We start from the raw sequence: 25,576 nt of genomic DNA on the forward strand, positions 1-25,576 counted from the left end.
AACGAGATTTACGTACAGTCGACACGCAGAGGTCGCGTTTATTGTCAATCGAGAAATTGGGACAGGAAATTACGCAAATATGAAATTATTATTAATCACACAAGAGTCGGCAAATGTTATTAGGGATTCCAAATAAAACACGTGAAATTGGTATGCTGCAGAGCGTGTTTCCTGATGGAGTTGCAGGATCCTTTTTTATTCGAAAAGATGTTCCACAGTGAAAGTATGACATATCATTTGAATTAATGCCTAAATATCATTTGAATCACTGCATAAAAATTGCTTTAGCACGATTTCTTATAGCTTGTTTTTGAGTCAAATGAAATTGAGAGGAAGGCAAAATATCTCAGCGTCTCTACACGTGGATATTCACGTGGACTCAAGATGATTTTGAAGGATACATATTGAAAAGAACTATGTATTTATTTTCATGTACTTATGCCTTAACTATCAAGAATATTGAAACACTGTGTGTATACGTTTAATATTTTCTTAAATTCATATATTCTTTTGTAATTAGAATATTAGCGTCGCATCGACAACTAGGTAATTGGTGACATGGATTGTTAATTAACAATATTTAAATGAAATCGTAAAGGGGTTTGCTACTTTGAATATTCTTGATATTCTTAACCAGAATATTCTTAAATATTCTTAACGAGAACATTCTTAATATTCTTAACCAGAACATTCCTAGCATTCTTAACCAGAATATTCCTAGTATTCTTAACCACAATATTCTTAACATTTTTTGTATTACGGAATTAGGAAGTTTAGCCTATTTTGAGTAGTTTTATATTCTTTACAAGATATCAATATGTATTCGAGGCATAGGGAATATTGACATATGTTAAATTAAGTTAGAGGTGATTTCTTCAGTAAGAAACTATTTGTTCGTGTACAATTCTAATATGGCCAATTCGAATTTTGGTTAGGATGACTTAGTTTCTTCTATTGACGGATCTCCCATTACGGTTTGGAAGAAGTTATCTAAGTTGTTACTCAATTTTGTTGGTTTCTCAGAGTTTCACTTAAGATTCCATCATGCATACTTTACTTATGCATTAATTTATTTACAAAAAGTAATAGATACTTCAATTCATATATTTATGGTTTATTATCAGCAACCAACTTGAATTATAAACAAAGACATAATTCCTAAAAGTAGGATATACACAGACCATTTATTTTGTGTAGTTAAAGAAAAAAGTAGTTATGGAATAATTAAAAAAAAAGTAAGGATAGCTGCAAGCTCTTAAAGGGTTACATCTACAGAGTGAACAGTTTATTTGGAAACCCTCTTATGAGTATGATAGCACTTATAATGCTAACAACAATTACAATAAATGCTGCTAACACTCGGAGAATTTATAGATAAACAGATCAGCCTGTAGTTTTTTGTATACATATAAGTACAGCAGTGCTCAACCGTGCAACCCTTTGTCGTTGAAAGCTGTATAATTTCATTAATTTTTGAGATATCGATATGAAATTTTCATATATTTTTTATATACTTGCGTACATTCTTGGAACCTGAAGCTTTCAAAATACGTAAAAAACAAAAAATTGCTTTTTTATGCATTGAGGTACATGTAACTCCTTAACGATGAGATGCTATGATGGTTAATACACAGTCACTCTAAAATTCATCATGAAAAAAAGGGGAAATACTTCTACATTGATAAACTGTAATCGAAGGAAAAACTGAATCATATTTTCCTATACCCATGAGACATTAAGTCTCCTCATTAGGTCTTCAGACAGAATGCAAATAAGATTAGATAATAACATGACACCTACCCACCCAAAATGTTTTAGAAGAATTGCAAAATTGAGATTCAGAGATAAAAGGACACTTCTTAATTAAATTCTTAATTAATAAATACTACATATGAATAATATCGCTACTTGCATTAAGAAAAGTAGCAAATCTCATTTGTCTTACAAAAAGTAACCTATTTTGATTATCTACCAAAAAGAATATATTTTATCTCTTCTTACGAATAAGAGCATGTTTCGACTTTACCACGAGAAGCAATATATTTCCTCATCTTGCCACGAAAAAGATCACATTTGGACATTTGATGATATACAATATCATACTTTTTTTCACTATAAATCATACAAACGTGCTTTTCTTTACGAAGAGAAACAGAACGTGATATTTTGAATCCCACCGAAGACAAATGTGTTTCGCAAGACAAATAACAAATAAGACGTGCTTCTTTTCTTAACAGACGTCGATATGAACTCTTTCTTCCAAGTACCATATGCAATAAACTCGCTAAATCTGAAAATATAATAATAGTGAAAACATATGGGCCCACAAAAAGTGACAAAATATACTTTATACTAAACTGTTTTATAGCCTTAATTTGAAAATCATATTCCTTGTGTGCTTTTTAACGTTGGAACGTTCGAGAATTTGAAAAGGGATTTCAACGCTTTGAGGCAGAAAAAAATGTAACAATTATTTATCTTGAAAACCCTATATAATATAGCAAGCAAGAGATATGAGTTCCTTTAATATTATAAAAATTGTCATCGTTGTTGATTCCTATTGTAATAACTGAAGTTTGATGTTAGAAAATTAACAGTTCTATTTTCCGAAAATTTCTTTTTTTGAATACACACACAGACAAAGTTATCTCTCTCTCTATTGATTCAGATGAAGGAAACTCTGCTATATGATTTAATCCCAGTATAATGAATTTCGTAGCGATTGAACTTCCTGTGGCTTGGTATTAAGGTAATATGTTTTTCATGTCTATAATTTTCTTTTGTTATAAGCTCGTTACCATATCTTCTATATCCTAAAATTATTTAAAGTAGACGCCATCGACTGCATACAAGCGTTTCAATTGCCTAGTAAGCATCATTATGTAATTTTCTTAAAAGTTTAATGAATACGCAGAAGCTTATTTTTATTTTTCATTTATTTGCAAAATCAATCAACTCAAACTTTGAAATGATACCTAAAACCTACTCCACGCTTTCGAGTGAACATTAAAGTCGACGTCATCTGCCACGTCTAATGTGTTCTTCAAACGATTCTGTCAAAAATATCGTCTCTGCAATTCGTTCGCGCAGCCACGGTTATTAATTCGTCGCACGAGCCTCTGGTCCGATAAAAAAAAACTCCACTTTTCTCGAACTGACGACGTTATAATCGCAGCCGTTTCTTTGCTATGAGATTGCGATCATGTCGCGCCACGTAGCCCCTTAAAATATTGAAGAAAAGGAACAGAAGTAACGATCATCACTCGGTGGTTGCGTGTTTTTTAAAGTTAAATATTAGTTAGCTAGAAAGCTGTGTCGTGACGTGTATCGAGGATTTTCATCGGCAGTACTATCAGTTGGAAGCGAAAATTACGACTACCCGCTGGTCTTTGTGTCAAACAAGCACCTTTCGCTGGTGAACACAATCCTAGCATTTTCTGGCGCTCCCTAATGACGCAGATACGCTAAGTAGTTGATGAAAGTCACAGGAATGTCAACTAGTTCGACAAAAGAACTTGCAATTTGTTATCGTTTTAAACTAATGATTGATATCGCTCATTTTCATATAAAAAAATGTTTTGGTGAGATTTTTTTGAAAAAGAAATGACCGTTATGTTCGATGCTGTTCTTAGAATTGTTCGAGGTTACTCTGTACGTGCAACTACGTTGAAATCAATCGATTGCTAACAATGCGTCAATAAGTAATCTAACTCATCGAATTCTCTTACCACTTGCTCTCTGCTAAAAAATTAATCATCTTCTCTAATCAATATTACTTTCAAAGCGGTTAGAGTTACTACAGTTAAACCTAGACATTATAGGTTCGAGAAAAGTTAATCCCTCGACTGCCATTTGTAACTTCTATGTTCATTCCCCTTAATTTATGTAAATGTGTATTATTAAAAATAAATGTAAGTGCATGTTTTATGATTACTAATTAATGTACTCTTTGGGTAAATTTTGCCCGAAACGTAATTTTTATCTTTAAGGGGACAACTGTTTAAAGTTTCAAAAAATGAATTCGCTTTTCTTACGTGTTCACATAAACTGGTATTTTAAGAATATTTTAAATATGATGAAAAAATTCGAAGAATTAGTGAAATTATAGAGTTTTGAATGAAATGCGAATAGCCTAGCAACATGTTCAAGGAATTCCAACACGTTTTTCTTAAAACCATATTTTTTAGTACGGTGGCTCTGGTATTTTAGGCTACGTTCGACTAATCGATTTCAAACTTTGTATGCAAGTTTATTATAAAATTGTGCATCTGGCAACGAAGGCATTTTTACTCGTCTTTTAGTTCTACAGAAAGAAAGTTGAGTTTTCTTTTGAAATAATTGAATTTTTTTAACCTTTCATTTATTTTTTAGAATTTTAAAAATTGTCTTGAGCCCTAAATAGTTGTTAACATGTTCAGTACTGGCGTTTTCAAAACCACTCTCCAAAAAGAGTAGCGGCAGATAAGCTTGCTTAACTTTTGAAAATATATCTTTTTAACAATAACCTAAGTCTATTTTTCTAAGTATTTCTAATCAAAATTTCGATACAAAGTTAGAAAAAAGGGATAAAATAAACGAGAAAGTAATAAAAACAATTTTTTCAGACATATCCTCTTTTTCATACAATATTGCTGGAATAGTTTTCATTCTTTAAAGTTTACAGTGTTATACAGGGTGTCCCAGTAAAAATGACCACATTGATTATATTTTAAACTGTGAGAGTAATAAAAACATTTTTTAAACAGAAATTGTTTGATATTAAAGTTGACATGTGGTCATGTCCACTTTTTTGTAGGTGGAGTTGCTGAAGACATGTGAAGGTTACTCTTGTCTTTCTAAATAGCATCCTACATTTTTCTGTTTAGTATCTGATAATAGCTTTTGAGACGAATACAAGCATCTATAACATAAGGTCATTCAAGGTCACGCAAGAGAGATTGTGAATTATAAATAAATTCACTTTTTTTAGATGTAATTTTCAAAATAATACATGGTATAATAAATCGCGATTGTGTACATGTTCATCAATATTTTTCATAAGAAGTAAGTGTAAATGTGTCTCCAAATATGTCATAGAGTAGTTACATCACCAACAACACGTGTGCAGCATTGTACTAATGTTAATGGTCGACATTTCGAACATTACATCTAAAAAAAGTGAGTTTATTTATTATTCATAATCCCTCTTGCATGATCTTGTATGATTTTGTGTTATAGGTATTTGTATTCGTCTTGAGAGCTATTATCAGATACTAAACAAAAACATGTAGGATGTCATTTAGAAAAACAGAAGTGATCTTCACATGTTTTCAGCGGCTCCACCTACAACGAAGTGGACATAACCATATGATGACACCTTTATTATCAAACAATTTCTATTTACAAAATTTCTGGATAACTCCTACAGTTTAAAATATAATCAACGTGGTCATTTTTACTGAGACATCTTATATATTACTTCAAATTATGTGTTATTTTAATATACGAGAAAATATTATAAACTCATATTGATTATATTGAAAACTAAATTTTAGTTTCCTGAGAAATGCTCAAATTTGACATTCTTTATTTGTCCAATCTGATCTAGATTCTGTAACGTTTTAATGATTGAAAGAATTGAAATATTTATAACAGCAGAGTACACCAATTTTTGGTAAGTCATAGACTTTTTTTGTAGACCTATTTCATTTAGTGTATAAGTGTAAAATATTATATAAGGTGTATAACAAATAAGATGTATACATTTACGTTTTTCAATAATGTTGCGTTTATGCAACTTTGAACCTTAATGGGTTAAGCTATCTTAAATAGTTAAAACGAAGTAGGTAAAAAAATAAAAAAACATATCAAGTCGTTGACCTGTAATAAAATGAAAAAAGTGCACCTATTCTATAGCAATTCAAAATATGATTCACATAGAAAGTCCTGATTTTCAGGAATGGTATTAGCAATAAGGTATACATTTTATTTTGAAGATACATATTACCGAAAGTTATTTATTTATGGTATGCAAGCATACAGGGTGTTTGACAACAGGTGTCAGAAATTTCAAGGGATGATCCTAGCAAAGTGCTACAAGAAAACACAAATAAATGTAGACAAAATTGCAGTTTAAGCTTCGTTTCTGAGTTATTAGGTAATTCTTGAAAAAACGCTTGAAATACGCGTGAAATGTCTGATTTGGGATTTATTCCACTGACTTTGCTGTGTCTGGCCTGACTAGGGCGCACCAGCACTAGAATAAGTTCCAAGTCAGATACATTTCAAACACACATTTCGAATTTTAGACGGTTTTCCAACAATTAATACATAATTCTAAGACGAATACTCAATTTCTGACATCTTTTGGCAAACACCCTGTATCACAAAATCGGTGCAACAAAAAGATTGCACATAATTAAGAAACTATATTAAATAGATAGGTACACAAGTAGATACGAAAAATTATGTTAAATATTTTGTTCTTTCTCTTGCGAAATTGTCATCATGCACTTTGCAAACAATTTACATATCTAGCATTTTAATATATTTTGAACAAATTGCTTTGATTGGATGTGTCAAACAGCTTGTATCAAAACTACACTGCAAGTGCAATAAGTCATTTTTTTGAATACTTAAAGTGTTAACTTCTGGAAAGTATATGTTTAAACATTTTTCTACAGAGTGTCCAAGCTGAAACAGATCACCTAAATATTTCCTCTATTTTTAGTAACGCGAAAATTGTTCATAATATAATTTGAACGATTTCAAAGAAGGAATATCATGGAAAAACAATCTTTTGCGTAGGATCATATTTTTTTTAGTTTTTTAGATTTTAGATTTGGATGACCTGTTTTAGCTTAGACACCCTGTGTAATGTTTATAATTCTCAGTCAGCAAGTATTACTTTAACTCACCGTCTGGGACGAAGATGTTTAGGTAAAGACAGTCCTCACTGACTCCAGGGTCAGGCAGATCGGGTGGCAGGAGTCTTTTGTAAAGTTTCTCGTGCAGCTTCAATCGGTTGGTCACTTGCTGGCAGGAGGGCGCGAATTGCGTTGCATTTCGTATTCCACTCCAGGAAGGAAGGGTGTCAGTAACAGGGGCAGAGAAACGTAGTTTACCCAGCGGCGGTTGAGCGTAAGGTATCCCGAGGTACTGTGTCACCTTTTGAATAGAGCTTACGAATATCTGGGGGCATGAAATACGCAAATGAGAAAATTAAATTGCTGATGGCAAAGGTATTTAACAAAAATGTTATAGTTCTGTGATTGTAAAACAAAACGATCTACCTCACATTTTCAAAAAATTCGGGTTAAAGTCTTAATTGAGATCTAGAATATAGAATTGATACTTTCAGATGCAAAAAAGAGCATTAAAAAAATTGTTTCACTTAAAAATAAGGGTTCAGGAAGACATAAGTTCATAAGATAGTAGGTCTTGAAATTGGAAACTTTAAACAGTATCTTGGAAACGAAAACATGTGACTTAAGGTGTGAACACGTTATTATCATGCCACATATTATAGCAAATTTGTTTCATATTATAGTAAAATAGATTTAAAATAAAGGAAAAACATTGACTCACACTAAGGATTTATTATAATATGTTACGTGGCACTAACGTGTAATACGATCGCGTTCACATCCATGAAGTATGATTTCACGTGTAAATCATGACTTTTACGATCATGACAGTTATGATGCGAAACGTTACTGTCACGTCATGTAAAATCACGTTACATATACAGGGTGAGTCGCCTAACGTTTGCAGCTGAAATATGTTTATTATTTTTTAAAATACATCAAATGTCTAAAGAAAAAAGTTGAATGGTTCAATCGAGCTCATAAAATACTAAAAGAATTTTTGTTTTTTTGTTATTTTTTTAGAGATATCAAGGTCAGGTCAATTTTTTTTTAAATCAGATCATCCCTTTCTAAACACCAACAATGGTAGTTTCTTTTATTAGAAGTTCAGTGACTATAATTACTCAAGGTCATTCAAGGTCACGGACAGAAAAAACGTACATGATTTAAAATATGAAAGCAAAATACGTTTATCACGAGTGAGACTTGTAAACATATTAAGATCATATTCAATATTATTAAATGTTATTGGATCTGCCAATTTTGTTGGAAGATGTCTCTTTACGAAACCGTTATATGTGGTACCAACATGACGGCTGTTCTGTTCATTATGCACGAGTAGCAAGAGAAACGTTAGATTCAATGTTTCCAAACTGATGGATTGGACGAGGTGGAACTGTTTCATGGCCAGCACGTTCGCTTGATTTAAATCCACTGGATTTCTTTTTGTGGGGTCTGCTAAAAGAGACCGTGTACGCGAATGCTCCAACAACAGTAGAAGATATGCATCAGCGTGTCATCGCAGCATGTGCAAATATCACCTCGGATATATGTACTTATCACAGTTCGACATTCCTTCAGAGCCCGTTTACAGTAATGTATCGACGTAAACAGCCATCATTTCGAACATTTATGAACATTTATGAAACATTCCGCTTTTATATTTTAAATCCGACATATTTCTCTGTTCGTGACCTTGAATGACCTTGAATAATAATAGGCAATAAATTCCTAATGAAAGGGACTATCATTGTAGGTGTTTAAAAAGAGGTGGTTTCATTTAAAAAAATGGAGATGACCTTGATATCTCTAAAAAAAAATGACAAGTTAACAAAAATTTTATTGGCTCCATTGAATCATTCAACTTCATCTTTAAGACATTTGACGTATCTTTAAAAATAGCAAAGTTATTTGATGTGCAAACGTTAGGTGACTCACCCTGTATAGCACGTCCATAGTGTGAGTCAACGTTTTTCCCATGTTTTAAAACTATTTTGCTATAATATGAAACTAATTTGCTACATGTAATATATAACGTGATTTGACGTGACGTGGTAGTAATGTGTTTGCACCCTAAATGTCATGACTTTATCGTCATGAAAGCTAGATATTGCGTTGCCATGACATTAAATTTAACTGTCGCAACATTTATTTGCATATTTAAACTTTCTTCCTCCATTTCCCATTCATTCTATTAGCTTCAAAATTTATACTTTCGCCAATAACGCGGACAGTAGCCAGACTGATTACAATAGATGCCACGATTGAAAGTAACTCAATTTCTTGACATTAAATTTCGTGAGTTGCAAAAAACTGTCACGTCTTTTGTTATCATGACATTTGTCGTACAGTGTCATGACAACAGAAGTCGTGGCTTTTACTGTCACGTAAAAACGTACCTTTAGGTCACTTTGCCTTATAACCACAAATTTAATTGTTGGCCATCAGAAAAGACCGAGAAAAAGTTTTCCGAAGATTTCTGTTTGCAAAAAAGTAAAAGGCGTCCTACTTCAAATATTACTTAAACAAAATAACCCTTTGCAAATATGACTTTTCTTAACGAGTACATATCAGTGTTAATTTATACAAAACGAAAATATAAACATAAATGACTAATAAGTAAATAAATCAAACGACTAATTAGTGGGTAAACCATTACTGCAAGATAAATACACAAATCGTTAATTATTCACGGATCCTACAATTTCGCTTTCCTCCTTAAGTTCGATGATATAGCAGTTTCTGTACCAATATTTGGTCACATAATTTGTATTACGAGTGTGACGAGTTATTATTAAGCAAGGGGTTGTTAGGAAGTGGGTCAGGAAAAAAAACAAGAAATTTCTGAAAGGACTTTTATATGTTTCATTTTCAACTTAAGAGAAAAACTATTAAAGTAGGACACAGACAAAATTTTAACGCTATTAGGGAAGATTATTAACAAAAAAACTTTAAATTATTCATCTTCAAATTTTTGATGAAAATAGTCAAATAATGGTAAATTCATTTCGTATTAAATCATAATACGATAGAATCATCGAATTTCTATCATAAAAAATAGCTCATAGTACTGTGTATAGGAAGGCCCCAACTTGAATACCTTAAATATTTCATTTGTATTTGGTGATAATGGAAAATGTTTGAGATGAAAACTGAATGATTTAATTTTATTCGTCTTTTCAAGAGGTATGTTTATGAGACAAATAGAAGCTTATGTAACTTGTAAAATGTCAATCAGGAATATAAGTACCCATAAGTAAGTGTTCTAATGCCGTTTTGTAATATTGAAGTTAGAATATCTTCTAAGTTAACATTTTTTTACTATAGGTGACTTACTGCTTTTTTAGGGGAAATGATAAACCGCATTAATTATAGTACAAAAAAGATATGATTCTATTTTTGAAAAACGAAGTTGACCTTCGTACGTTTTCTGCACATCCACTTACGAAGAACTACATAATTAGGTTAAATTATGCCTACTTCGAAACCATTCCACTTTTGTCCGAAACATTTTTTCATACCATTAAAAAAGAGTGAGATAAGAAATTCGATTTAGGTGGGACACTTTGTATTATTTTTGGACATTTTTCATGCAAAAAATAAAAACCTAAATTTATATAAGTACTATGATCTCACTGTATCAGTCAGGAGTTAACAGAAAACTGAAATTCTTGATTTTTAACTTTTCAAGGTTTGCAATTAAAGTGAGTGTTCATTAGAAAAAGAAAAAAACAAAACCAAATTAGTTGATCAGCAAAAGGTTGAGCTTCTGAAAAACTTTTCCCGACAAAATGCAAGCTTAGCATTAATGGAATTGTTCTCGAGTATGATTAACGGTAATACTTTAAAGTGACTTGCAATCGTAGTTCTAAAACATTTACACTTAAACCTAGGTTTGAACATTTTGTAACAATTGCCAGTTCCTTTATATTCTCAGATGCAATTAAAATAACATTACTTATACACTATGTAATTCATGGCGATATCTATCTAAATTACTTTCTCATTTGTTATCGTGGCAACATGTGCGGCAGCAAAAAGTGAAACGTTCTTCATGTAATTTCTCACGAATCGTGTATTAAAAAACTTGAAAACATGTCTAATACAGTAATAGAGAATAATTCATGGAATCTAGGAAAGATTCGGAAAATGAAATTGTTATAATGAGGATTAAGTTTTCAATAAAAAAATTTTCTTGGAAATATAGGGTACGTAAAGGTTGCGATTATACTTTAAAATGAAGGGCACAAGCGCTGTAATGTTCGAAGGATTTTCGTTATACTTTCGGATCGTGAATGCGTTAGTGGATTCAACTTCATGGTTAGAGAAGAAGAAAAAATAATCTATAGTATTAAAATTCATAAATGCCCCTTCCACTGCCCCGATTATGCATTCATTTTGCATGTTATCTGCATGCATTTCATTCAAACAATTGAAACTTACGGTGCTTGCATGTTTTTGCTCCTGGCGTGAACAAAATGTCAAATACTTTATTCAGTCCCTAGCATTTGAGCCGTTTTAACCCTTATGTATCCCTAGCATTTGAGCTGTTTTAATCCTTGCGTATACTTCTTATACTTTGTAGTATTATGATTAAAAGTGCAGAAATTGTATTTGACTTAAACTCTTCTAAGAAATAACATCGAAGATTGAAATTGAACGTTCGAAGGAATAATATTGAAATGGCGCTCTTTTTTAAACAAGTTCTTACAGCGAAATTGTTTCTCAATGTGAAATATTAAATGGAGCAAGCCTTTCCTACATGCAATGCAATCCAACTTTCTAAATTATCATTATCACTGTCCATTACGAAAACGAATTGAAATCTGAGAAGCACGTTCTCCATCCACAATCCCAATCACTTGCCCTCCAAAACCATTCCCTCAGACAAGCGACATAGAATCCAGTGACACTGACGCACTCTAAAAAAAAGCGTTTTCGTTTCATCGCGTAGCAACCGATGTACGCGACGGCACGAGGCCAAGGCAGGAGGGAGCGAATGGTTGGGATCTCTGTGGAATTGTCGCACCTCCTTGCCTGCAACCGATCCCTGGTCCTGGATCTGAACGACGGGCTGCTCGCGGCCCAGGCCTTGCCTCGCGTAGGTCCTCCTCTGCGATTCGGCGACCGGTATGCCTTGGAAAAAACGGAGGAACAGAGCGAAGAACAGCCACGTTGGGCACCCCATTCTGCAGACTGACTGATTTGCTTCGGAAACAATCGGCGGTTCCCCGAGGCGGCCTCACCCGGAGCACTCGGTTCTCGCCGGTTGCGTGACTCGGCCAGGTTCACCTCCTCGGCTTCGAAACGACGCGGTGGAGGTCGAGGCCTGCGCTCTTTCGCCCTGCCTTTCTTCGCCCCCTTCTGACACGGACCTCTCGCAAGCGCTCCCTTGTGTTCCTCGTGGCCCGCACGCCGGTAAACTTGCCCTTACGGAAGCGTGCAGAGGGTGGAGAAACGCGGTGAGGTCGTGAACGCAGTGGGAGGTGGAAACGACATGCCGAGGGGTCAGAAGTTCAGAGAAATACTATTTTATAGGGTAAATTGATTTGAATCGCTTGGATTGAATACGCAGAGATGTTGTCTGAAAATAATCTGTGGGATTGGATGAGTTACTTTTGAGTTATATTCGCTGAGAGAGAAAAGATTCGAATGATTATCGCGAAGGATCTGTCTTCTTGGGAGAAATTATTCAGATATGGACCAATAGGGATAGAAAGAATTGAACTGGGGGCGGAGCGAATCCCTCACTACGTTTCTATTACCAATAGCATCAGCAGGTGTGCGGAGACTGGGGATATACTCCGCCTCTAGTAGAAATCTTAGATAAATTAGGTCTACCTAATCAAGTTTTAACTAAATATTATATTTTTTTTAAATAGAGAGTCCCAAACGAGTTGTCTAAAAGAATTTTCGTGATTAAATAAGTTTTAATTAAGTACAATTTTCAAATGATAATTTGTGATACTAACAAACTACTTTTCAAATTAAATCGTATCAACTTTTCAAAGTTATTTACTTTGACTTTTCTGAGATTCGTAACTTTTGATTTCATAAAGCATGACCTCTTCCTATTCTTGAGATTTCCATCCAATCAGTATCAATTCAATTTCCCTTTGGTTCAAAATAATGGTTGCCAGTGACCTTCAATTTTGTAAGGAAACCGTTAGAAAATGGGATTAAACGTTATATTTGGAACAAGACACAGTTGATGAGAGTACAGTGGGATTCAAGAAACGGTGGAAGAATGAGTGATTGAAAAGGGTGGCCCGTGGCGGGTAGCGTGACCGCAAAAATCGAAGGAACGAAGAGATAACGAGTAAGAAGCATTAAGTAATATACGTGTCGGGTATAGGTGAAAGGTGGTGTTGTAGCTTGCGGTATGATTGAAGACAATTAGGGCAATGAATTCAGAAATAGAAGGTAAAAGTCAGAACTCAAAGGATGTCAAGTACAGTATAAATGCAATTTCTATGACGCAAAACTACATACTCAGGTTAAATAAAACTTAGACGCAATATTTTTCCAATAAGAATATAATATCATATCGATTTCTAGATTACTAGCGATGACATTTTGTTTCCATCACACATCTGTGACTATAATACAAAATGAAATAACTCAACATTCAAAAGATTTGAATTTATAGCTTAATTGAAGTTTACAAAATTAAATTTATATTTTCAGCAGAAAAAAGGGAACAAAAGGAACTTTTTTCTTTTAAAAATGAGTCTCTAGAAACATGCAAGTGTAAATACAAAATTGAGATTCAAAATTTGAACATTAATATTTTAAAAAGAAAAATACGTATTTTATACTGTATTTAATATGTATTTAATACTCTAAAAACCTGCAAGATTTGTATCTTTCGCAACAATGTTGTTAGGAAACCATACAAAGTTGTATTTTAAATCTCTATGGGAACAGATTTATATTGCTGTTATAAAAAATGAAACATACTCAATGAAACATCCGAATTGAAATAAAACTAATAGATTCTTTTATTTTTGCTGTTTTTTTAAAGGAGTGTGTTAACATTTTATCTCTACCAGTTTTTGTTTTTCTGTTCTTACAAGCAATTAATTGAAGTTATGTCAAACTAAATTATTTTTTCATATTCGTACAAGAGATAAGTTGTATGGTTTTCAGAATTTTTATTTTATCCTAATTATAAAATAAGAAATTAAATTCACAAAAACGTAATCTTGCGGAAATGTAAAACCATTTCTAGAAATTGTTGCGATACGATTGTCTATTTGTTAATTACTAAGATTCTTATATTTACAACTGTTCATTTAGCTTACAATAAATTAAATATCTGCTTCTGTATTATGACAGAACCTCTACTTATCGTCAATTCAAGAGTGAGTTTTCTGTTTTGAAGTATCAAATCTGTCTGAATTCAACTTTTCTTCCTCATTACATTTAATTATTCATTACTTAAATTATTCAGTAAAAAGATGTATTAGTTTTTTCGCCTATTACGTGCTTTTTTGCAAAGGAAAGCAATTTTTGACTTACTCTTATTTAAGAATATTTAGATAGTTACTTATTCACGTAGTTGCAGCGTTATGATTTGATCTGGCATTATCATAATAGAAATACTATTAATAATAGAAAATAGAAAATTGGAAGTCACTTAATTGTTGAGTTGGTGCGCTTTATCTAAATAACAATTTCGTGGAGATCTCTAGGTATGTCTTAGCCTAACGTTTAGCACGCTATCAATAAGATGCGATCTTCATATGACCCTCCCTAACTAGAGTAGGTGTCCCAATTAGTGCCACGTTAAGCTTATCACGTAACTCTCTTTAATTATTTTAGTAGTTGTTTAACCTATAAATCGTTGCAATTTGAAGCATAATATTGCTTAATATTTCTTTTATAAAAAAAATTTTAATTAATAAATTTTAATTATAAAAAAATCAATAATTAAATAATTGAAAATGTACAAAGAAGGGTAATGTCTCTATTACTGTCAGTTAAAAAATCGTCGTGTCGGTGTACCTACCACCCAATAACTGTCAGTCCCACTAACTATATGACTGACAATCCCTACTATTGATACAGAGACCCAATTATAGACAATCTTTATTACAGGTAAGTAAATATGAAATAACAAAAACAATTAATAAATTTAAGAAGCTTACGAATACAAGAACTAGGTAGTTATAAAATGGTACTTACAAGATAAAAAAATTGCCAAATCAAACGTTAAATAAAGGCAGATAAAGATTAAAATTGCACGTGACAGATATGCGTACAGAACCATGTACGAGACATATGCTGTACCAACTGCTGAAGGCAGTGATATGAACAAACGAAGAAATGTCTCCATTGCTATCATCGTTAATTATTATAAGTTAACAGATAAAAATCACTCTTTTCTTCGCTGTATTATTGAAATCATTCTTACAGATATTAGAAATTCATTTTGTAGAACAGATATAAGACAAGTAGTAAAATTATTGCCCTTTTTGCGTTATGACTTTTTCTTTACTTTCTATTTAAGTCAGTTGTGTTTCTGACACTCAAACAGCACGTGTGCCTTCTGATATTTATTTTTAAATACAGACATAAATAAATATGCAATGTTTTTCTGTTGTTACCTAAAACGAAGTCCAGATTTTGTATTAAAATTTTGTTAATCGTAATTCTCTACATATTACTTCACTATTAAGTAAAGCAATTGGAGTGGCAGTTATAGGGACACTGGCAGTAATTAGAATATCTACCCTACTACGACCTTGAGCATATCGTGTCGTTGAAGGATATCTGTAAAACAAAGAAAATAGTTGATTCCTTGAAAAGCAAAGCTCATGAAATTGGCTACTGATAAAGCTCGTGAACACGTTTCTCAAAAGTTATGGAGCAAAGATTCTTATACGATTAGGGTAATCAAGAGTTGCAAGCAATATTGCTTCATACTGTTCTTAGCATATGTACAAATACGATAACTTGTGTTAAGAATTTCTGTTACATACACATGTGCAAACCGTAAGATTATGATAAAGTACTATTTATGTAATCTCCTGTAACAATCGTTTCAGAAGTCAAATTGATTAACTCAACCTTTTGTACTAATTTCATTTTTGTCGCCAAACCATGTGACTAGTAATCAACTGTTCAGAAATCGAAAAACTGATCTGCATAATTATATCTGTTATCATAAAGTAATAAAAGCAGGTATATATGCGTGGTAAATAATATTTTGTACATTTTCGAAGCCATTTTGACAAATTTTTAGTTCTGAGTCGAGAATTTAAGATCGTAGAAACAAAATTAATTATCTTTTTAACAATTCATTATAGTAGATGACTGTGGTTAGTTACTGAAAGCTGCATTTTAAAATATATCCTTTATTATATTGTTCCTTTTCTCTGCTTTCTGTTTTAAAATAGAAGTTGACTAATTTAACATCTGTGCGATACACAACTGTTACTGTTATTCATTGAAAATGCACTTCAACTTCGACAGTGTCATGGATTATTGCATCCTATATTACCTTACAACTTTTTTCACTCGCTGAGGGTAAGACGATTTTCATTATTGTGTCATAACCAACGTTATTGATTCAATCTGAAATGAGAGTGCAACTCTATAAGTACATAATAGGGTTGAAAATACAATATTTGATGAAACATGTATAATCTGATTCAATGAGAATAGAATTATGATTCATTTTAAAGTTTAGGAATTCTTTAACATATTTTACATAACTGATATATAAATAGTTATTATATTCAACTAATTAAACAAAAAGTTTAAACAACTTGTAAATATTTCATAAAACATCTACGAAATCTAATGTTTTCATTAAAGCTATAGCTCTAAACAAACTTTTTATATAATATTGAAATACCTATACATTATAATAATGTACAGTATATTAATATTATAGAATTTTTGTTGATTAATTGCTGCCAATTATTGACATAAGTATTTCCAATTATTTGAAAATATTTTTTTATAAACATATTGATGATATTTTTGAATAAACATATTTTCTAAATAATTGGAATGTAAGTGGTAAAATGTATCAGCACAATCGGAGTTTAGAATTTTAAATTACTTTAATATTCTATTAAAAGTAAAATAGGAAAATAGAAAATTAAAAATTACGTATATCTATAGCCTGCGAGCTTACTAAACAACTACGTTTTTCGATACAAATCTATATAAACTTATAATTTATTTTATACACTATAAGAATTCGGAAAAATTTCTAACTCTTATGCAATATTTTAAATGATATTTAAACTTTCTAATATTTCTAATAATTATCATAAGATAATTACTTAAACATTTAAGAAACATAATAATTAAAGTAATAGATTAAGTATATCAAAAATATATTATATTGAGAATGCTGCAACGTTAGTTTTATATTTGTCACACATCTGTCACGTATCTTTTCCCGCTATTATTGGTGAATTCGGCAGCCATCTTTGAGTTCAAATTGCGCGCGACGTCATTCCACGCCTGGACACACTGAGGGTAAGACGTGTCTACCATTCGTCGAGTCGAACATGCCTAATCTTGTTCGTGGTAGTTTCCAACTATTTGTAAAAGTATGTGTCCTTAATTTTAACACAATATTACGTATTGAACGGAAGATTTATCTTAATTTCGATATATATAATGATTAATTTGTACTTGAAAAATTTGTACTCTATACCTTGATAATACAAGTATCCAACCATGCTTCAATATTTTCTTCTACCTTAAGTAATTTTAAAGTGTAGCTGATATATTGTCTGTCTATTATTTTTCGCGTCTTGTTATATCGCTTGGAGCAAATTGCTAAAAGACCATGATAAAAGACCCCAAAGCGAGTAAAATAAATAATGATACAAAAATTCGAATAACAATCTCGCTTCTTTTATAGAAATAAATAGAATCTATTGATACATGATACAACTCATAAGTTATATTTACATTGTGAATTGCACATATACGATAAATACATATTTCTGTATTGCATAAAACGTTTGGATTTGGCTTTCAACCGTTAAAAACGCAAATGTATCAAAATTATTGGAAAAATGCTGGCAAATATATGTATAATAAAAGTCCCACCCTTTATTAATTATCACTTCTAACAAAATGTAATACTACTAAACTCAAAATATTCTCTTTTTTTTCATAAACTCGAACCTTTAAGTTATGTATTCGAATTGAAAACATAACATATTTACACTTCTAACATACTGAAAATACAATAACTGTACAGTAATTAATACACGGTAATTCATTCCGTTCTGCATTAAAAATTTTAAATATTTAAAATTTTAAATATTAATAAATTTAATTTTATTTAATTTTATTATTTTATTCAAATAAATTATGAGACACAACAAAATTCCTGTTAGTAGTAAAAATATTAAAATACAATTTTAATACGTTAAGATTGTAGTCAAATATCTGTTTAATTTAATCAAATCTAGGAAAGTTAATATTAATGGCGCAATAATTGGTACATTTAACCTGTGATAAATGAACTGATTATTATTCTTGAGTTGCTTTAATGGCTCTGTTTGCACTGTTTGTTTGCACAATGACGTTTGTTGCTAAACTAGAACCTCTCGTGCATTCTAAATATTAAAAAATGTTCTTCAGGAGTTTCAAAGTAGTATAATTTACAGTGATGGTTAGAATTTCTCCACCCAAGAACAATTTTATAAGGTACCTGATGCAGACGTAAAATTCGTCAGTTATTCAATGGACAGCGGGAAGATAAGATGTTCTTATAACTCTAAGAGTATTGGTATAAGCATAACATATTTATTGACATCTGATTATTTCTACTTACTGCTAATACTTTTGTTTACTCTTAATTATCTTTTTTAACTAACAGTAGTATACTTTCTATTACAAATTCGTTCAATGTTTCCATAAAATTTTAATCAGCTTTTGTGACCGTATTGTTTTCTTTTTTGAGTTTCCATATCTTTTTAAAATTGTTTTATTGTATTTTATTATACTTTATTAATCACATATTTACATTTCATTTGTGGTTCTCTTCTATTATAGATTTTTTATTGGGATTAATATACATGTACCGATGTCAAGGAAAAGGAGTTTCTGTCTTGAAAAATTTGAGTGCCGAAACGTGAAGAATAATGTAAGTATTATTGTGTTAAAATCCTTAATAAAACTGAAGAAGTATGATTAGAACTTTAGAAAATATTTTTCTACTACTTTTTATTTTTTTCGCTTCAAGTCCAGCAGACACTCCGTGAGTAATTCGTCGAGCTGCCTTCATTTTGTGGGTGTGAGGGTAACCATGTTTTTGATCCCTCCAGTCACACAATCATATAGGACACAAAGGTCCGAAGCAATACGACGTGGGTAACTGATTGTATTTTTTATAGTTTTGCGAGTATAGTGACCATGGGAATAATTTTGTATCCGTGAGTAATAAAACCATTTTTATACATTTATTAGCTTAGACTAGAATCTTCTCATAAATTATGTTTTTTAACAACATTAATATCTCTTGCAAAATTGAAAAAGTATTAATCTGGATTTATGTATACATATACACAATTAATAGAAGGTAATAAAATGAAGTGAAATTTCTTCCAACTTCAGTATAGTAAAAACTGTAAATTAAAAATATACAATATATTCATTTGATATGAAACGAATGAATTTTGATTAGAATATTGAGTAGTCTTTTTTTGATGAAGAGAATTTCAAGTAATTCGTTTTTTTAATATGTACATAAAGAGAATTTCGAGTCGAACCTTTATCTTATTGAATATCATAAAAAATAGTCACTCTTCTTACCGAATGCAACGAAGAATCGACATTTTTTTTACCAAAGAATTTTCATAAAGCAAGTCCCTTGAATCGAAAATGAAACAGGATACTAGACCACTAGATTTATTGCATTAATGATTCTTTTTAGCAGAGACTTTTCAGATAACAATGCCATAGGTATTGCCTCTGACTTATTCATATGCTCAGATGCTACTTGGGTGGGTACAGGCAATGAGCTTCGATGACCTAGTTCATAGGATTTTAATAATTATTTATTCGTAACTGCCATGGTGCTAGTACAGGGTGTCTCACTTGATTTTGACATCTTGATTTTCTCGCTATTGTTACTCGTAGCAAAAAATGTTTCAGGGGAGGCTTGAATGATATCGAGTGGAGCATATTCTGATGTTATTAGTTTTTTCGTGAGTGGACGCGTAAAGGTCACATAAAGGTCAACTTTGTTTTTTTAAATGGAATGATGTATTTTTTAATACATCAATCGATGCAGCTGGACATTCGTTATAAAAAAGTACTAACCTGTGTATGTCGAAAAGTTAGTAGTTCAGGAGATATTTCAATTTAAATAATTCTAAAACACCATTACTGTCGTACTAAGACGTTAGCGTTTATTTACAGGAATGGTTCAATGTAACGACCATTTACATCACGGCATTTTTTAAATCGATCAAGTAATGACTGGCTTACATTGTTTAATGTATCGGCTGATATTTTACGACACTCAGCGATAATACGCTGCTTCATATCGGCTACTGTAGTTGGAGCTTTAGCATAAACTTTATTCTTTAAATCGCCCCATAAGAAAAAGTCGAGGGGCGTTAAATCAGGTGACCGTGCTGGAAAATGAATGGGACCACCTCTTCCAATCCAGCGATTCGAAAATTGTCGATTTAAAGCATTTCTTGCTACTGAAGAATAATGTGCAGGGCATCCGTCTTGCTGCATCCACATTCCTAAACGAACATGTAGCGGCACATCTTCCAATAATGTGGGTAAAATTTCCATTATGAAGTGTTTGTACTTCGGTCCAGTCAGTGGCCCATCGATAAAATATGGACCAATAATATGAGTGTCGATAATGCCAACCCATACGTTCAAACTCCATCGATGTTGATGGTCAATTTTTTTTTTTGAAATATCTGCTGAACTACTAACTTTTCGACATACATAGGTTAGTACTTTTTTATAACGAATGTCCAGCTGCATCGATTGATATATTAAAAAATACATCATTCCATTTAAAAAAACAAAGTTGACCTTTATGCGACCTTTACGCGTCCACTCACGAAAAAACTAATAACATCAGAATATGCTCCACTCGATACCATTCAAGCCTCCCCTGAAACATTTTTTGCTACGAGTAACAATAGCGAGAAAATCAAGATGTCAAAATCAGGTGAGACACCCTGTATATTGTGCACGACGTATATTGCACTTTGTGTGTGTATGCATGTATGTAGTTAGATCGTGGAATTACGTCTATTACAATATTTCTTTGCTATATGTGATCATATGTATGATAAACTCATTGTGGAGTATGTGCATTAAATTTGAATCACATACGGTGTATTATACTCACATCGATTCTATACTATAACAACGATGGCCAAACCATGGCTCGTGAGCCGTATATGGTTCTTCTAGATACATATTGTGGATCCTATGTTTTGGAAATTTTCGTAGAAAAATTTTCAAGGGAAAAACCACCTTCACTTTCTCGCCCCGCGTCCGAGTACAAAATATCTCCAAGAATATTCAATTCAGGGATAAAAAAATAGAAACTTTTCCCTTTATTAAAAATAAGCTCAGGCTCACTGCTGTACGATTTTTATTATAAAGTTATAACGGTTCAAAAATACATAATTTTTTTCCATCTATGGATCGTTGCATTATTCTTATGCCGGCGATATACTTTCCATTCAAAGTGCGAGAAATTGGTGACAAAAAATCGTGCATCAATTTTTAAGGTGTTGTTCGAAAGGGGAGTCTTCCACCTTGAGATCTATTGCAAAACAATTCGCAAAAAAGTTTATGAAGTTGGTCAAAGTTACTTCAATTCGAAAAAGTTCGAGAAAAACTAGCATCTCATTCTCATACTACAGCTCAGCACAAAAACATTTTTACAAAAATTCAATTCAAAGATAAGAAAGTAGAGACTTTACCTTTTAAAACGAGCCTATCTTCGTCTTTTAAAAAGTGCATTAAGCGAACGTACGTTAGTGCAAATGAACATGTAACAAAGGTTGAAAATAAATTTCACAAAGATACGGTAAGTTAAAGGTCGATAATTTTTTTTGCACAAAATTAGCGATTATTTAATTTTACTACGAAATATATGTGCAGGGTGAGTCACGCAACGGTATCACCTGAATCTCCTTTTAAACTATTTATTATATGAAAAAATGTTTCAATCGACAGTTGTTTGATATCGAGAGGAGCATATCAAGAAGGAGCATATTCTACATACCAAATAACCTTCATTTGGAACCTTTTTTCATACAATAAATAGGTTAAAAGAAGGTTCAGATAATACAATTGTATGACTCAACCTGTATAATAATCCTAAGCGGATTCAACACAAAATTATCGGTCTAACTAAAGACCAATTACAGCCTGAAGAGAATTTTATATGACTGTCTTTTTATTCATTGGATTGGAAAAGAAGAGTTGATCAGTCTGTAATCGGTTTTTAATTAGACCGACAAAATTGTCGGTTGTATATGCCTAAGCGAATTAATACTCATATATATAAAATACTGTTCCAATAGAGGATGTGGCTTTCGAGCATTTCTGATAAACGAAATATGGCTCCTATCACGCTAGGCTTTGACCATCAGTGCTATGTAATGTACCTGAAGTAATTATGTGTATTGCCGTTCAATTGAAATCTTCATGTCATACATCAGTGTTTCTTTGTCTATAGTCTAAACATACACGCAATTGTCACTAATCCTTCTCTGTCGATTTCAGAAAAATGGTACGTACTTTAGAGCGTGATTGTTGTATACCAACCTCGGGTGATGGAACTGTCCTAGAACGTTTGTTTGTTTACCATTTTTAAATATAGGTTTAGGTAGATAAGTAGCTTAGTTTCTTACGCAAATGCTAGATGTAAATAGGCAGGGCCAGGACAGGTCATCACAGTTTCTTGTATCGGGTAGACACGCTCTCGCGTGATGACTTGTCTCTGAGGTCAAACCATTTGAAGAGCTGGAAGTAAAGCTAGCGCGACAGGAGCATGCCATCACCTTAGTTTTGTTTATTGGCTTTCCAAATTCAGCGATATTGTATTAGGGTCGCTGAACCGCAGTCGGAAGGATAGGTTCGAACGTTATGCCCGAGATTCTGCACGCGAATACGAACAGACATTTCCTGGAAGTTCTAGACTCCCACGCAACTGCTGACCGTGTTCTTGTGCTGTACCTGAACTTGAGAACTTTAGTTTGTTTTCGATGTACGAAGGAGAGTCAATAATTATCCTCAATGTAATTATAATTTTTATTTCAATACAAATAAAAAATCGACATTAACATCATTTTTTGACATAATGCTTTTGGTTTTAAACTCACCTTGTCCATCGTTCAAAAAGCTTTCTTATGCCCTCAGAAAATTTTTGACAGAGCTGTGAGCCACGCATGCACCACTTCCTTCTCTTTTTGATATAGTAATAAGGTGAATCAACAACTCCTTGATATTTCTTTGAGTAGTCTAAACATGTGATAGTCAAAAGGGGCAAAATGAGGCAGTACTGGGCCATATGAGTCCCAAAAATTGTAAACATCAATTTTTTGCGGTTAATTGCCTTTTAAACATTTTCTTGCTAGGTGATTATGGACATTTCTATTACATGCTCTGCCATTTACTCTTGGGCTTGTAATAACAGGTTCATGTTTCCTCAATAACGATCATTCTGTCTAACAAGGAGAAGTCACACCTGTGGAGTCGCTTTGCCCCTTTTGACTATCACATGTGTAGACCACTCAAAGAAGCATCAAAGAGCTGTCATCAAAAGTGAAGGAAGCAGTGTATGCTTGGCTCACTGCTCGGTTGAAAATGTTATTTTCTGGGGACATAGAAAGTTTTTTCCATGATGGAACGGCAACAAAATGTTACTCGTTGTTGCCTCAGTGGAGGCAATTTTACCTAATTTTATATGATTATTTCGACGCTTGTTTCTTTAATAGATAATGGTGACATAAATACAAAAAAATACAGAAATAAGTCCAAAATTGTCACAGAGGTGAATAGAAAATTTAAAATAACTAGAATTATGGATACATGTATTTTCAAAGCGATAACTCAGAAAATTGATGAACTGAATAAATAATTAATAATAGCAATAATAGCAGTAATAGGAACTATAGTAATAAAAAGATTAATAACAACATGGATAAACTACATAGTATAAATAATAAAGGATAAACTAATAGCTTGTACTGATTTCAACTGTGAATTTTACAGTAAGATCTCCTTTTATAAAAATTTCAAAATTTAACTTTGAACTAGTAAGCCAAAAACATACATGGATGTCAAGTTCCATTCATGTCTTCAACTTAGACTTTAAAGAGTAAGAAATCACCAAGTTACCATTAAAGAAAAGTTTGAAGCTTAAACGCGTGTACGTTGCAGTACACTGCAACCACAAAATTGACAATCGATGGTGCGAGACCTGCCACCTTGAAGATCGGTAAATTGGAGCGAACAAATTAATAACATGAGCCTAGCTATCTACCCTTACACCTAGCCAAAATGCACAGACATTGGCCCGGACAGAACCAGTTGCCCAGGTCTCACCACATAGAGGTTGTTGTGCTGGAGAGTGGAGACCCATAGGGAGATCACAAATGCAATCAAAGTTCCATTGACCTCCCTTTATAAAAATCTTAACTTAAGACTAGTAAGTCAGAGACATGGATGGAAGATAAGTGTAAGAATTAGAAATATTAATGAAATCTATCGGTGGGAATGAGTGAAGGAAAAATTGACGTTAAGGGTCGGGGTGGACCAAGGTACATATATAATAGGAGAAACAGAAAAAATAAACTTAAAGTTTAAACAAAACTTTTCAGTAGTCAATCTGCTCATTAGTCAGGGTGATCTGAGGACTAGGAGTCCCTCTAATAGATCCCCAGGAGGATCCGCATCCGCTGAAGAATCCGCGATGAGTGAGACACTCGTGGTCTCCAGGTATATTTATACATTCTAACCAGAAGAAGGAAACCAATGAGAAAAGTTCTTCGATGATGGGTATTGCTAGATTAATCGAATGATGAATAATTTGCAAAATTTTACTATTTTCCATAAAATAATTATCGTAGCAACAATTTCTGCTACATGTAGTGTTAATAACTACTGAATACCGTAACTTGTCCAAATTATTAACATGTATAATTATTACTTAACGAGATACAATGAAATTTGTTACATTTTCCCTGAGCAGAAAAATTATTCAGATACTACAAAGTTGCAAATTACTTTGTATCTCATTAACTAACAATTATAAATCTTGATAATTAACATGAGTCACTGTGTATTGTGTAAGTGACTAGCATAACTGTGTAAGTGATCGCTATTAATAATATGTGGCAAGAATTGTTGCTGCAATGATTATTTTATGAGAAATATCAATTTTTGGAAATTATTCTTCGTTTCATTAATCTCGTAATTTTTGACAAATTCTTTGACGTTTCGTTACCTAACGATTAATTAGTGTTAATAATTTGCACTAATCACTGCGTGCGATTGTTATTAACAACATGTATATAGCAGCAATTGTTGTTGCGATGTTTATTTAATGGGAAGTATTAATTTTCCTGAAATATTCTTCGTTTCATTAACTACTACGTGTATAGTTGGTATATGAGCCTCACAAACCAACGGCGAGTATAATTGTGTGTCGATTACCGACCTCCTATTTCAAACACGAGTTAACTTGTAGTATAAGCACG

The 25,576-nt window shown here is 32.4% G+C and overlaps 1 protein-coding gene across 1 annotated transcript in view; it reads right to left on the minus strand.

The window, feature by feature from the left end:
• The window catches only part of LOC143177251 (carboxylesterase 5A), a 31,947-nt gene extending 8,562 nt beyond the window's left edge, over nt 1–23,385 (minus strand). The window contains exons 1-5 of the mRNA XM_076375114.1: nt 23,198–23,385; nt 22,996–23,107; nt 20,245–20,828; nt 15,515–15,620; nt 6,897–7,170 (exon numbers count right to left, since the gene is read on the minus strand). Coding sequence (XP_076231229.1) covers nt 6,897–7,170; nt 15,515–15,620; nt 20,245–20,828; nt 22,996–23,107; nt 23,198–23,385 — 1,264 coding nt within the window. The remainder of the gene's footprint in view (nt 1–6,896; nt 7,171–15,514; nt 15,621–20,244; nt 20,829–22,995; nt 23,108–23,197) is intronic.
• Nucleotides 23,386–25,576: the final 2,191 nt, after the last annotated feature.

Source organism: Calliopsis andreniformis, chromosome 3 (assembly GCF_051401765.1).
Source record: "Calliopsis andreniformis isolate RMS-2024a chromosome 3, iyCalAndr_principal, whole genome shotgun sequence".
Taxonomy (NCBI): domain Eukaryota; kingdom Metazoa; phylum Arthropoda; class Insecta; order Hymenoptera; family Andrenidae; genus Calliopsis; species Calliopsis andreniformis.